This window comes from Sesamum indicum, linkage group LG11 (genome assembly GCF_000512975.1).
Source record: "Sesamum indicum cultivar Zhongzhi No. 13 linkage group LG11, S_indicum_v1.0, whole genome shotgun sequence".
Taxonomy (NCBI): domain Eukaryota; kingdom Viridiplantae; phylum Streptophyta; class Magnoliopsida; order Lamiales; family Pedaliaceae; genus Sesamum; species Sesamum indicum.
In genome coordinates, this window is record NC_026155.1 from 7,463,992 (window position 1) to 7,476,654 (window position 12,663).

Below are 12,663 nucleotides of genomic sequence, written 5' to 3' on the forward strand. Positions count from 1 at the left end.
ACGTCCCCGACAATGACCCTCCGACGCTCAAGTTAGGTTGATCGAGAGAAATATATTCTATCTCAAAGTTCGATCGCAATTAATGTATATCAGTTACCTCATTTATGGCGTATCGGGGTCTATTTATAGTACACAGTTGTACGGCAAGTACTGGGCCACGTGGCCTCATCTTGTTGATTCACATTCTGATCGAATGGTCGTCATTGTCCGGGTCTTCTGTCGGTTCACGCGACCCGGGTCGGGTCCTCTGCGACCCGCCCGTTACAAAACACGCGGATCCGGCCGCTGAAATGACCATCATGCCCTTAATGAAGGGCGTTTCAGTCTTTTTGCAGGAGGATTATATGTATACCCATCAGTATCCTTATTTGTCTTTGAATCTGTTTTACTCTTCAAAATATTTGCTTTACATGACAATGATTTTCATTTGTCTTCAACTGATTTTACCATGACAAGTAATTTAACTAATTATCATCCATATTTGTGCTTTGAAACTATTACATCTTTTCAATTTTTATTAATTTTTCTAGTCATATGTATTATACCATAAGGGCATTTTTGATCTAGTAAGTAAATTATATTATGAATATAAATATATGATTAAAAAATTATAATTTTAAAGTAATTATAAGAGTAACTAAATATAATATGAAACTAATGAATAAATAAAGATAATGTGCAAGTAATTAATAAAAATTAATTAATATATTATTTTGTGTTTTATCCTTAACAAAATAATATTATAGGATTGAAGGTAAATAACAACCACCTCCCATAAAATTTGACATAATTACAAATACTTTCTCGTTGTTTGAAAAATTACAAATATCCCCATAACTTTAAAGTTTGGTTAACAACAAGCTCATTCCATTAGGTTTCCATCTAATTTTTATGGAGAACTGATCAAAATGCCATTTTGAATTAAATTATAATTTTCTAAAATATGTTCATGAACTAATATTCCCTCTAAATTATTTATTTTGCCCACCCTCAAATGTTCAAAAACTTTTTTTATTTTTTTAAAAAATGCAACAAGAGTAAAATAGTAATATTTACTTCATTGTTTAGGAACTATATAATTATTTTTTATTTGAGGGAGTATTCGTAATTTTTCAAATAATGATGATATATTTATAAATATGCCAAACCTCAAGAGAAATAGCCGTAATTTACCCTAAGATTAATTTAGTCGAATCAAAATTGGGTTGAAGGAGTACCAAACCTGCCGCATATAACTTGCTCCTTGGACCCTATCAGTTCTAATTTATGTGTAGATTAGCTGTATAACTTTAGATATTGGGATTTAAGCCCTCCTGGTTTATGGATTGAGTGATATTACTATATGAATGCCCTCGAAACTATTTTCCAGCTGCTTTCGTTCATTCCTAGCTCAGACATTTTCATAAACGAAATCATGTTCAAACTATCCTTAACAACAAACTGCAAAATCATTGAGCTCATGTGTATATACTGTACACAGTTGACCAGAAATGTCCACTTTATAGATGACCTTCCGCTAATTCTTTCTGTAATATCTCTACATAGTGAAGTGACAAACTCCAGGGTCACTGAATATTAGCAAACATGTTAGAAAATCTTCAATGTATAGTAGAACCGAGTACACGAGAAAAATTTCTATATTCACGAAAAAACTGTTGAACTATACAGTATCCAGCCCGCTCTATATTTCCTTCCAATAAAATGATCAGAAATAGCTAGATCTCTAAACTCCAAATTGTAAAAATCCAGAGCTGGTTTGTCCACTTCCATAGATGCCAGGTCAACTAAACAGTTCATATTTACAAATTTCCCAAGACCAGATGCAACCACAAGAAAACTAAATAGCTCCGGTGAAAAAAAGTATAACGCAATACCAGGTCCAGATAACTCAAGAAAACAGTGCTCAAGGCCGAAATATTCTCATTGTTTTTGATACTTGAAGCCGACAGAATGGACACCTCGAAACTACAGCAGAGCATCTCCGACACAGTACATGACCACATGGAATTAAGGTGACATCAACTTCATTACTTAAACAAACTCGGCAAGACCATGCTGCTTTTGCTGTATCAGCTTCTTTCGCAGCTATGTCACATTTTTCCTGTTCAAAACAAATAGTTTGTACCATTGGCTAATTAAAAGACAATTTATTGAGAGTCTAAGTTTTACGAGTATGGCATACTTACAGGTCATATTAATTAAGCATATCAAAATCTTAAGTTCTGTTAAAAATCAATAATGATCATATATGCATATCCCTGTGAAGGCCTAACAATGCACATATCTCAAGTGTCCAACATTGGGTACTTCAGCCTTCATATGGTGCTTGGTGTATTGAACATATGAAGTGCAAAAACTACCATTACCTTGGGGTACAATTATATATGGAGAAGAGAAAGGAATACATTTTCTGTCGAAAACCAGAGTTTCATCCCCAATAAATCCATGAACGGCAAGATTATGATAAATATACACAATAATCACTCCAATGTAGCTCCAACAAACTCCTAAAATTGATGGTGCTATTAATTTTTGGGTAAGATACATATATACACCTTGAGGTTTGTCATAAATCGTAATTATAAAAACCTAATGACCCCCCAAAGTTTATAAAAAATTACACACTCAACTGATAAGTTCTACAACATTAATGCCCTCAAAGAGCTCCATCAAAATCAAAATAAAACAATATTTGAGTGATGAAAATGCCCCCCCCCCCCCTGGTGCTAAATGGTATATCTGTAAGAAAGAGATGAAAGGCGCTTTTATAATATTTATAGCAGCCTAAATCTTGATTAACAAAAATAAATTGTTTAATTCTTATTTAATTAAAATCACAATTAAAATTTGAAAAATAATTAAGTAAAGCATATATTTATGTCTAATGTAAAAAATAAATATAGCCAAAATATATTTGTATATCTAGTATAAAATATATTTTAGAAATTGTATATAGATATCCCAAAATATTAATATTAATTGACTGGTCTTTCAGGATTTGGAGCATATTGCTCAAGGACTTCTTATCATTTCTTCATTCCTCAAACACACGTATTATGGTGCACATGGTATGGATACAGACCTGTTCCAGCAACAGTGCAGCCTGAGATTCCTTCAGCTGTTCTTGCAGTGTCAGTGTTGATTGCAATAGCGACTGCTTTTCTATGTCCAGATTGATGCCAGCTGAAGAAAGCATCTCGTGAACTGCCTGGACCAATTCGGCAGCTGATACTCGGCCATGCTGGAGGTCTCGCACTGGCTCCGCCTGCCCATGAACAAAAGTCATGACTTAGATATCTTTAAGCAGCATCTAATCATAAGTAGAATTGATAGAAGTTGACACAGAATAACATTAACATTAAAATAAATTCTACAACAATGAATTAAACAACGAGAATTGCATTTGAAAAAGATAAGTGATTGGGAGGAGATGGGTGCTTCTCTAGTAACACTTTCACAAAGTTTGGATGATACATAGAGGCCGACTCGTGAAACACGCTGCAGTCACATCTCTTGCAGAGGATATTCACAAAATTCAACTCACATTGCAGCAATGTCTCATCTTATAGCCTAGCTCAAATTTCTCTTAGGTTCTCAGATATTTACCAAATGAATTTGTAATTATGTATGCTTTATCAACCATCACCATGGTTGCCTTAGTCAGTTAGTCCACAAAGCATGCAAAAAATTTACATTTTTCCTATAAAATGCACATCTGTAGGCAATGATGGAGTTGCAATGAAATTTTTAAGTTGCTGTGGTGGTTAGAAAGATAAATACTGAAGGATGTGTAGAAGCTTAATGGTAACTAGACACAATTGATCATAATAATGGCAGCTTGTTTACATCCATTGCTTGAAGTGATATACTATTTTATCAGACCCATTCCATTGTCAATTTGAAGGAATGAAGCATCCACTTCTTCTCAAGCATGGCATTGACAAGCATCTTGCCCTCTAAGGTTTGATTCATCAATCCAGTCAGTCAAGAAAAACATGGGAATGGGGAATAAAGAAAAAAAAGAGAAGTTGCTATAATTAAAAAATTATCTTTGTCCTTGCAGTACACGAAAATACATATCCACCAAACCCTATGCAGTCTGAGAAGAGAAATCAAATAATCTCTCCTCAATTTTATTGCATTTCCTTAAAATTACTGAAGAAAATACAATTACTTCATATGTAACTGCTATTTGTGTTTCTCTCATTATTCCTAAATGCAGTAATTGAAGCCAAACTTATTTCAGTTGTCTTCCTGGTTACAAGAGAAATGAAACAAGGAAAACAGAAAGAGAGAGAAAATGAAAGGAAGGTTGGGCGTTGGTAGCGTGGCAGTGGCAGCAGCTCCACTGTGTTTTCAGATTAGATAAGAAAATTGAGAAAATGACGGAAGGGGAGAAGGGGGAAAAAATTCAGAAGGGAAGAAAGGAGAAGAGATAAACACGCAAAGACAGGGACACAGGGTCATTGGTGCTGCTGCTGGGCAGGTGTTGAGCACAAAAGTAGCAGAGGTGGTAGTGGTGTAAGAGACATGGAAAAATAAAGAGTAGCTAAAAGATTCAGAAAGAAGAAATTAAATAAGATAAGAGGAAAAGGAAAAATAAGAAGAATATAAAAAAAAAAGTTAAGAGCAAAACAGAAACAGAGAGAAGTAACCTGAAGAAAAAATGCAGAAGAGAAAAGGAAAAATGACATAAGAAAGGGAAAAGAGAAGAAATTTGTGACTGCGAGTGCCTTGGGCACCACACTCGCTATCTCATTTTCTAATCCATCCAAGTAAAAACAATATGAAAAGATGGTCTATCATCGTTTGATTGATCATATGAGGTAAACATGTTACTAGATAAAATCATCTCATCCTTCATCTATGTCCGTCACAATTCATCTCATCCAAAAAGGTACAAGCCCTGGAAGTATCGAAGTACAAGTGATTTAAGGTGCTGCGCTAAAGGCTTTCAGTTGCAAAGACTACAAAACAATTCCTATTGTAAAAAAAATATCAGTGCCTTTACTTATATGAACTTTTAAGTAACAACAAAAATTAGTTACAAACAACAAAGTTTTATCAAAAAGGACAACTATTCAGTAGCCCTAATTCCTCTACACTACTTAGATGTAATTATAAAACAAACAACGTTGAAATCAAAAAACACCTTCTAATGCCTCGGTCAGCCCACCCCCAAATAAGATGACATGCCCTAAAATATAGTGAATAATTTTTTAGAAAAATAAATAAAAAAAAGATTTTTCTAACAACAAAACAAAAAAAGGTTTTAGAATAACATATCAATATGTCAGTTGTAAGCCAAATTCACTTATATAAATTATAATTTCTATTAAGATAAAATTTATAAACAAAAACAGATATATGTAAATTAAGAAAAAAATAATTTTATACAGTTGCAATTACTTATAAAAAAAATTAAAAAATGAGCAATCTCTTTCTAATTGACTTCTTGTTATTAGATAATCCTTTATGTGTATTGTTGCTTTTACTTCTATGCCAATTATATTTTCATACCATAGGAGTATAACAATGACAAGTATGACATGAAAAATAAAGTTCTAGTATTCAAATCAAGTTATTGTCAGACACATCCCAATTTTGATAATACATATGCACTTCTTAGATCCTTAATCATAACCAGAACCAGCCACAGAACTAAGCCCTAGAAGCAAATTTTTGGTGGGGAGAGGGATTATTTCTTTCTTCGTTTACTTTTGTGAATTTCCAAGGAATAAAGAAGGTAATCGTGGTAGCCAGAGCATTCATGTCTTCAAACACAGACCTAAAGAGGACAATTCTCCATCCCTTTGCATTCTGACATAGCAGGTCAATTTAATCTATGTTAGAATGATTAGCCAACGGGATTTGGAAAGTTTCGTGACGATACAGTAACAATATATGACTTCTATAGATTTTGGACTGAAAATGCTCAGTGGTCGGATGAATTCTACAGGACTGGATTGACAAACCTCTTTGTTTTACTTTTGGAACTAGGCTGGAATAACGAACCTCTTTCTTTTTTTTCCTTTTTCCCTCCTTAAGGATACCAGCAGATTTGATTGTTATTTGATGAATAAAGAATACCAACTTGGATTGACATATTACACATAGATGTTAATACTCTACAGTAGTACCCACAACACTTCACATTAGTTCAGCTCAGAATAGCTCAAAATCATGTATTAAGAAACTTATCACATGACACAGCAAAAAAGAACCTAACTATTACGTACTTCTATTACCAATAAAAAAGGTAAACAAGAAAAATACCTGAGAGGGCCTCGACCTGACCCCTCCAGAAGTTTCAGGCCTTGTGTTTTCATTGACCATATTATCTCCCTCCAGTGTGGTAGCCACTGAATCGTCATTGCCATACAAAATATTCTTGAATGAGAAAATGTTTGAGGAAAGAACAAGCTCAGTCGTTCCTGGTGAAATTTCCAACATAAATCTATAAAGTGGTTGCCCTGCCGATGGCTTAACATTCTCTGGAACCCTGCCGTACTTCAACCTTTCTCCATTTGAAGACCTCCAAGCTACTATCTCTCCTTTATAGAAAGGTCTTAAAGGGTGGAATTGCACTTGAATAGCATCATGGGGCAATATCTCCTTGCCTAGCAAAGTGTCAGTTCCGCCTCCGAACTCAGTGTCTCTTGTGTGAGAACAAGGTTTCAGCACATCAAGGAGTACACTCTCAGTGAACTCAGGACAAAGAAACAGAGATCCAATTGGTAATGGGACTGGTGAGTCCAAAATTTGACTTACTGCTGCCGCAATTACATCAGTAACTGCTATGTACTTTGGTGGTTCAGCAATTAAGATGCAAGTTTTTGACTTATCTATGAAGTAAAGGGTCCTATGTTTGGATAAGTCCTCCCACTCAGGAAGAAGGGAGTTCCTGGCAATACGAGTAATGTTCACAGATTTTGGAAGCAACAAGAAACGGGTATATAGGCATTGGACAAACTTCAATTTTGCTGCAATAGACACCAGTGATTTTTGGACCTTCTCCATGTCTGGCATACCAAATACAGGATTGGTGCTAACTATGTTGGTCAGTACTCTACAGACTGCTGCTTGAAATGATTCGCTCATTAACTTTTGTCTAATAGCAGCAAGTGAAACAGAACCGATATGTTCCAAATTGCGTAAATCTTCGCTGTGGTCCAGTTCCTACAAATAGGTGAATATCCAATATCATAAGGTGAGATAAATACTTTCTATAATTCACAAATGTACGAATTTAAAACTTCTAGGAAGTTAAGTACCTCTTTCACGACATCAGAGAGCTTTTTGATACCAAGGGCCTCACACACTCTCTCAGGAAGATCTTGGTGAACAAATCTCAGCCTGGAAGTATCGATATATTTGACATAATGCGAACCACGAGAATCTATATATACGCATGATTTTGCATGGACTAGCCTGCAGCCATCATCAGGAACTATTGCTTCAGAATCCCAGTTGGAGATGCCTGAACTGTTCTTCTCATCACAAATGAAATGTAAAATTTCAATAACAGCACGGAATTCATTTGGATTTAGATGCTGATAACCACAAAGTCTTTGAAGATCTGATAGAAGATTCCTCGCAGAAGCAACAGATAGTGATTCCTGAAGCCCCAAGTCTCCAAGAATCTTCACAAAAGGGAGATATGCACTAGGGAGTTCAAATGCAAATGGAGACAGATTCACTGTCAAACGAGCAAAAAGAGAGCTCGCCTTCACCAAACGAGTACCATTAGCAGCTGGTAAGAAGGCAACTTGCTGCAGCTTTGTCATGTCTGACAATGCAGCAATAATGATTACGGAAACTTGACTAAAATCAAAATGCAAAGAAAGCAAATAAAATTTACAAAAATCAAATATCTTGCACATACTCAAAGGCTTGATATTTGTCTCACTACAGCACAGAATCAGAGAATACAATTAGTTAGCATCACTTATTTGGCCATCCTCCTACCAGTGAAGTAATTAATCTAATGAAGTCAATCCCAAAAACAATATTAGCTTGATGGACATAATTTTCCAGATATTAAGCATTTATCTTGATAAGATATGAAATTACATGAGCAGCTAAGTCAAGTACGATCTCCCCATGTACTAACATTAACACGACTACTGACGTGGTTCTACCTTCTTATTTCTGTCTATAAAATTTGGAGATTTTCATAGAAAAGTGTTAGAGAAAACCAAACACCACATGTGCTCTATCCCATGCGCACTAACGAGAAACAACCATAACTAGTTGGACATGTACCAGGTACAATCCTGATAATGTGGCGGCAAAATCATTAATGCGCTTTTAGTGTCCTTCCGTCCTTTCTTAGCTAGAATCTAGAAACATAAACTAGTTGGTTTTGGAAACAAAACTAACAAGTACTGACATATAAAGCCTAGCAATCAAAACATCGACTCTAGAAGAGAATAAGAAATCACCAATTATTAATGCAGATAACCTGTGAAGTGGCCCAATAGATTCAAACACCTGCCTCAAGTTGACTTACAGATAATAAAGTCTTAGTGAAGAACAAGGGAATTAGATAATGGGAGACAACAGAAGAAGAAAAATAAAAAAGAAAAGTTAGACACAGGAAAATAAACTTAATAGCTAACCCAGAACAGATTAGGATCCTGAAACATCCCCAGAAGAATGTTCTTAACTAGGTCAAGTGTAAGGAATAATAATTTTCCAACTATCTAAATAGCTAACCACTCAACCTATATTGGCCCTAGTTTCATGGTGGTTTGGCAAGCTGGAGACCCATGTAAGGCTATTAAAAAGAAACAAGAATTTACAAGGATATAATGATATAATATAACAAGCTTAACTTATATTCAACACAAAAACAGAAATTTGCTTGACGTTTGATAACAGATCTATCATTTTTCCCTTCTCATATGATCTTACGCCAGGTAACTATTAGTTGCCATATACAAATTAAATCCTAGAAAACATACACAGCCCACTCTATCTATATTAGTTCCCGTAGAATTAATTTCCTTAGGGTCTGATACAGGATTAAACCCCAGTCCTACCAACAAATTTGAGGTGAACATACTATATTAATTGGGACACAAACAATAATCAAATGAGCATTTTAACAGTTAACACATAAAATTCCCATAGACTGCACTGAATAGATTTAGTAGGGTATCTAGAAACAAATAAATATGTGAAGTGTTATCTCTTTTTAAGGCTAGTCAAGGTATGCTAATCACAAAATAGTAAAACCACATAAATATCTCTAATCTAGAGATATATTCGGACAGTGAATAATTTAAAGCATCTAGATAGTAAAAGCACAGCAATCAAGTCTTCACTAGTTCTCTGAAATAAGAAAGACCTAAAATAATAACAGCTTACACGATTCCATAAAACTGAACTGAAGAAGAAAGAAGAAGAATCATGCTCATTATAGACACACACATAATTAACATCGACCTGGAAGTCTTAGCACAAAAACTAGATTACCTGAAGAAGAGAGGGAGCCCCAGACTTTGTCCAGATACTTCAAGACCTCAAGGGAAGCTTCATCGATGGTCTTGATACCTGATACAGCTGGCCAATGAGCAAGAGTGTCCTCACCACCATTTCTTCCAATAACCTGTAGAGTATGTATCATATACCAGTTTAAAGTGAATGGAAGCTTCAACCAGAATATCAAAATGTAACCTTACCTGAAGGTGCTTAAGTACAGTTGCAAAGGCTGGGGGACTTGACAAATGCAGAGGTCCCCAAGCATAATCCGGTGGTATGACACTCTGTACTGAAAGTATCGGCGCACAGCTCCATGCAAGAGGCCAATCCTTCATCACTATAGCTTCAGAGTAGGAACAAAGCACTCTATTACCACTTCTTCGGCCACCTATATTTGGAAATCCCTTTTCAGCTGGAACACAAGCAATCTTGCCAAGGAGATTGCAGAAGTTGTTTCCATAAAGTACAGCAAAATTAGAGAAAATTGTCTTGACCAAAGTTTCAGCCAACACCCAAACTTCAAAGGATACTTCATTCTGTGAATTCCAAACGTTCAGTTCATCAAGAATTCCCACCTGCTTCATACATTCACCACCAAGATATTCTACTCTCCTAGCACACTCAAGAATAACATCTGCTTCAGCCGATGTCCTGAGACCTGTTTTTCTCAAAATCTGAAGCCATGTATCAGCAATGAATCTCTCTCCTGGGAATTTGCTCCTCACTCCAGAAAATACAGACGTCAATAAAGCATCACCAGGGTCAAATAGATCTTTGGGTTTAAACAGTTTTCCAGACTGTTCATCAGCTGTTCTGATAAAGTTAGTATCTTTAAGCACCTCAATTACAGATGAATCCAATTGGAGATCTTTCCAGTTCGTGCACAGGTAAATCAAGATATCCTCCTGCTCAAGTTGAGATTTATCTTCAAATCCAGGCAATCCAAATTTTACAAGAATCTGTTGATCATGCAATTCAGGGATTCCAAGGGCTCGAAGTAGAGAAATTTCAGTAGAATTGGTGGAGTAAGAAAGACATCTATTATCGGATGGCTTGAGGAATGTGTTTGAAGATATCATGCAAACATCCTGACTTTCCAATTGGGTATATGTCCCCAGAACTGTTCTATAAATAGGAAGATCACGTAGCACTTCAAGCTCTTCTCTCCCATAACCGGAGCTATGGGAAGAGAAATCAGAAGCAAATAAACTGAAGAGCTGGTCCCGGTCTGGAAATGAAAAGGATGAAAGTTGAGGAAAATATCCAGCTTTTTTAGCTGCTACAAGCTTGGAAGCAATGATTTGCCCTAATGACTGCCCATCTGCTGGCAAACACTTCGATGGAGAAGCACAATCCATGTAATGAACATCAAAAACAGGAATATTGTACTGATTAAGCAATGAAAACAACCAAGGATACTTTTCTTGTATGACTTTAAAGGAGAACAAGTATGCTTGAAGCTCACGAGACTCGGACGAAAACTCAGATTGACCAACTTCAGACACACCCACTTCAGAAGTAGCATTAACGGAATCCAAATCCCTAAAAGGGGGGGGAACAAAGACAAGATGACGTTCTTTCACACGACATAAGATTGGACGACCAAGAAAAGCAGGAATAAGGGGCCAATCCGAAAATAGAGAAATTTCTTCTGAGGAGGCACTGAAAATCTTCCAGAAAAGTCGAATCCACTCGGGAGAAGGACCTGCTTCACTACCAGAGCTTCCACTTTTCTCCCATGAAAACCAGGGAGCATTTTTTGAGTTAATTACATGAATTGCCCAGTTTTCATTAAAAACAAATCTCATGTGGCTAGCAAGCAAGCGGAGAGAGAAAGCTTTGAGTTTCAGGAATGATTGAATAGAGCGATTGGAAAAAATATTCTGCAGGACTGGTCTCTCCAGCACTTCTGGATGGATGAATTTTCCTGCTAAAGAGGTAATTAGAGATTGTTCTTCTTTGTTCCCAACCCATACTTCAGCAAAACCCAACTTGACCAGACTACTTTTTGCAGTTGGAAAGGGTAAGCCTTTGATTTCAGAAGCTACATGGAAAGCCTTCTCGTCCTCACTTGTACTGAAGCCAAAAGGCTCGTAACTGGTAATTCCAATTGAATGCTGCCTGTGAGATGAAGATCCTCCTGCCCTGCTTATATCTTCAACAACTCCACGACCAAAATCAAATAGAGCCTTCCCTAAGCTTGTCATCATGTCAATTGCATCACCTCCAGAACTGACTGAAGCAGGGGAAGAGATACCATGCCTGCGTGAATCTGTAGCTGATAAAGCAAAGGAACGGCTATCCTCATCTTTGCTTAAAGAACCAAAATCAGGACTAAAGTCCCTTGGGAGTTCATTGGATCCAGATGACCCAAAAAGCTGGATATCAGATAAGCAGTATTCAAGGACGTCTATATAGGTATCAATAGACCAACTGCCCATAAATGACGAAGAAGCCCGAAGAAGGTCACGGACCATCCTAGGCTTGATTTCTCTTACTGCAACGCCCACAGCCTGAATTTCGGTCACTAGTTCCCATGGGACTGAAAAAACAGGATAATGTTCCTTGACGAAAGCACAAACAGTTGCTGGTAGCAAGTTGTCACCTACTCCACTCCTGGGCTGTGAAAGAAACATACCATCTGTAGCCTTAACTAAACTTCCAGAATATAGCTGCCAAACAGGAAGCTCAACAAGACGGGCATACAATGGCCGTATTACTTGTTCAATTAGACATTCCCAATCAGCCTTAAGAGGCTTCATGGAAGTTGAATCTTTACCATCTTTATCATCTATAGGTTGCTTGACCAGGGTATTACAGCCCGACCTAGGCCAAAATGAGTATATTTCATCCCTGTAAGCACTCAAAATTGCACTAACTGAACGACATAAATTTGGCTCAAGAGCAGAAGTCAATGGTTCTCTCCGCAACTTTTGCATCTCAAGGATCAATTTAATATAAGAGTCGCAAACACAAGACATCAGTTCTCTGTTCCAAGCTTCTATCAACTGACTTCCAGCATCAGATCGTAATTCCATTGCACCTTCGCTCTCTTGGCATCTGAAAAGATAGCGACCCCGATTATGGCGCACAAGGAAAGATCCCACCACCGTCACTGGTATATTTATAATGCATGATAAAGGAAGAGGGGACATGATGGTGTTTGAGATTTTCAGC

At 36.7% G+C, this 12,663-nt stretch overlaps 1 protein-coding gene across 1 annotated transcript in view; it reads right to left on the minus strand.

Moving 5' to 3' along the window:
* The window catches only part of LOC105173512 (sacsin), a 30,526-nt gene continuing 19,482 nt past the window's right edge, over positions 1,620-12,663 (minus strand). Inside the window, exons 10-15 of the mRNA XM_020698017.1 lie at positions 9,687-12,663; positions 9,481-9,613; positions 7,275-7,789; positions 6,277-7,179; positions 3,083-3,265; positions 1,620-2,101 (exon numbers count right to left, since the gene is read on the minus strand). The exon at positions 9,687-12,663 is cut by the window's right edge and continues 14 nt beyond it. Of these exons, the coding sequence (XP_020553676.1) occupies positions 1,904-2,101; positions 3,083-3,265; positions 6,277-7,179; positions 7,275-7,789; positions 9,481-9,613; positions 9,687-12,663 (4,909 nt within the window). The 3' untranslated portion in view covers positions 1,620-1,903. The remainder of the gene's footprint in view (positions 2,102-3,082; positions 3,266-6,276; positions 7,180-7,274; positions 7,790-9,480; positions 9,614-9,686) is intronic.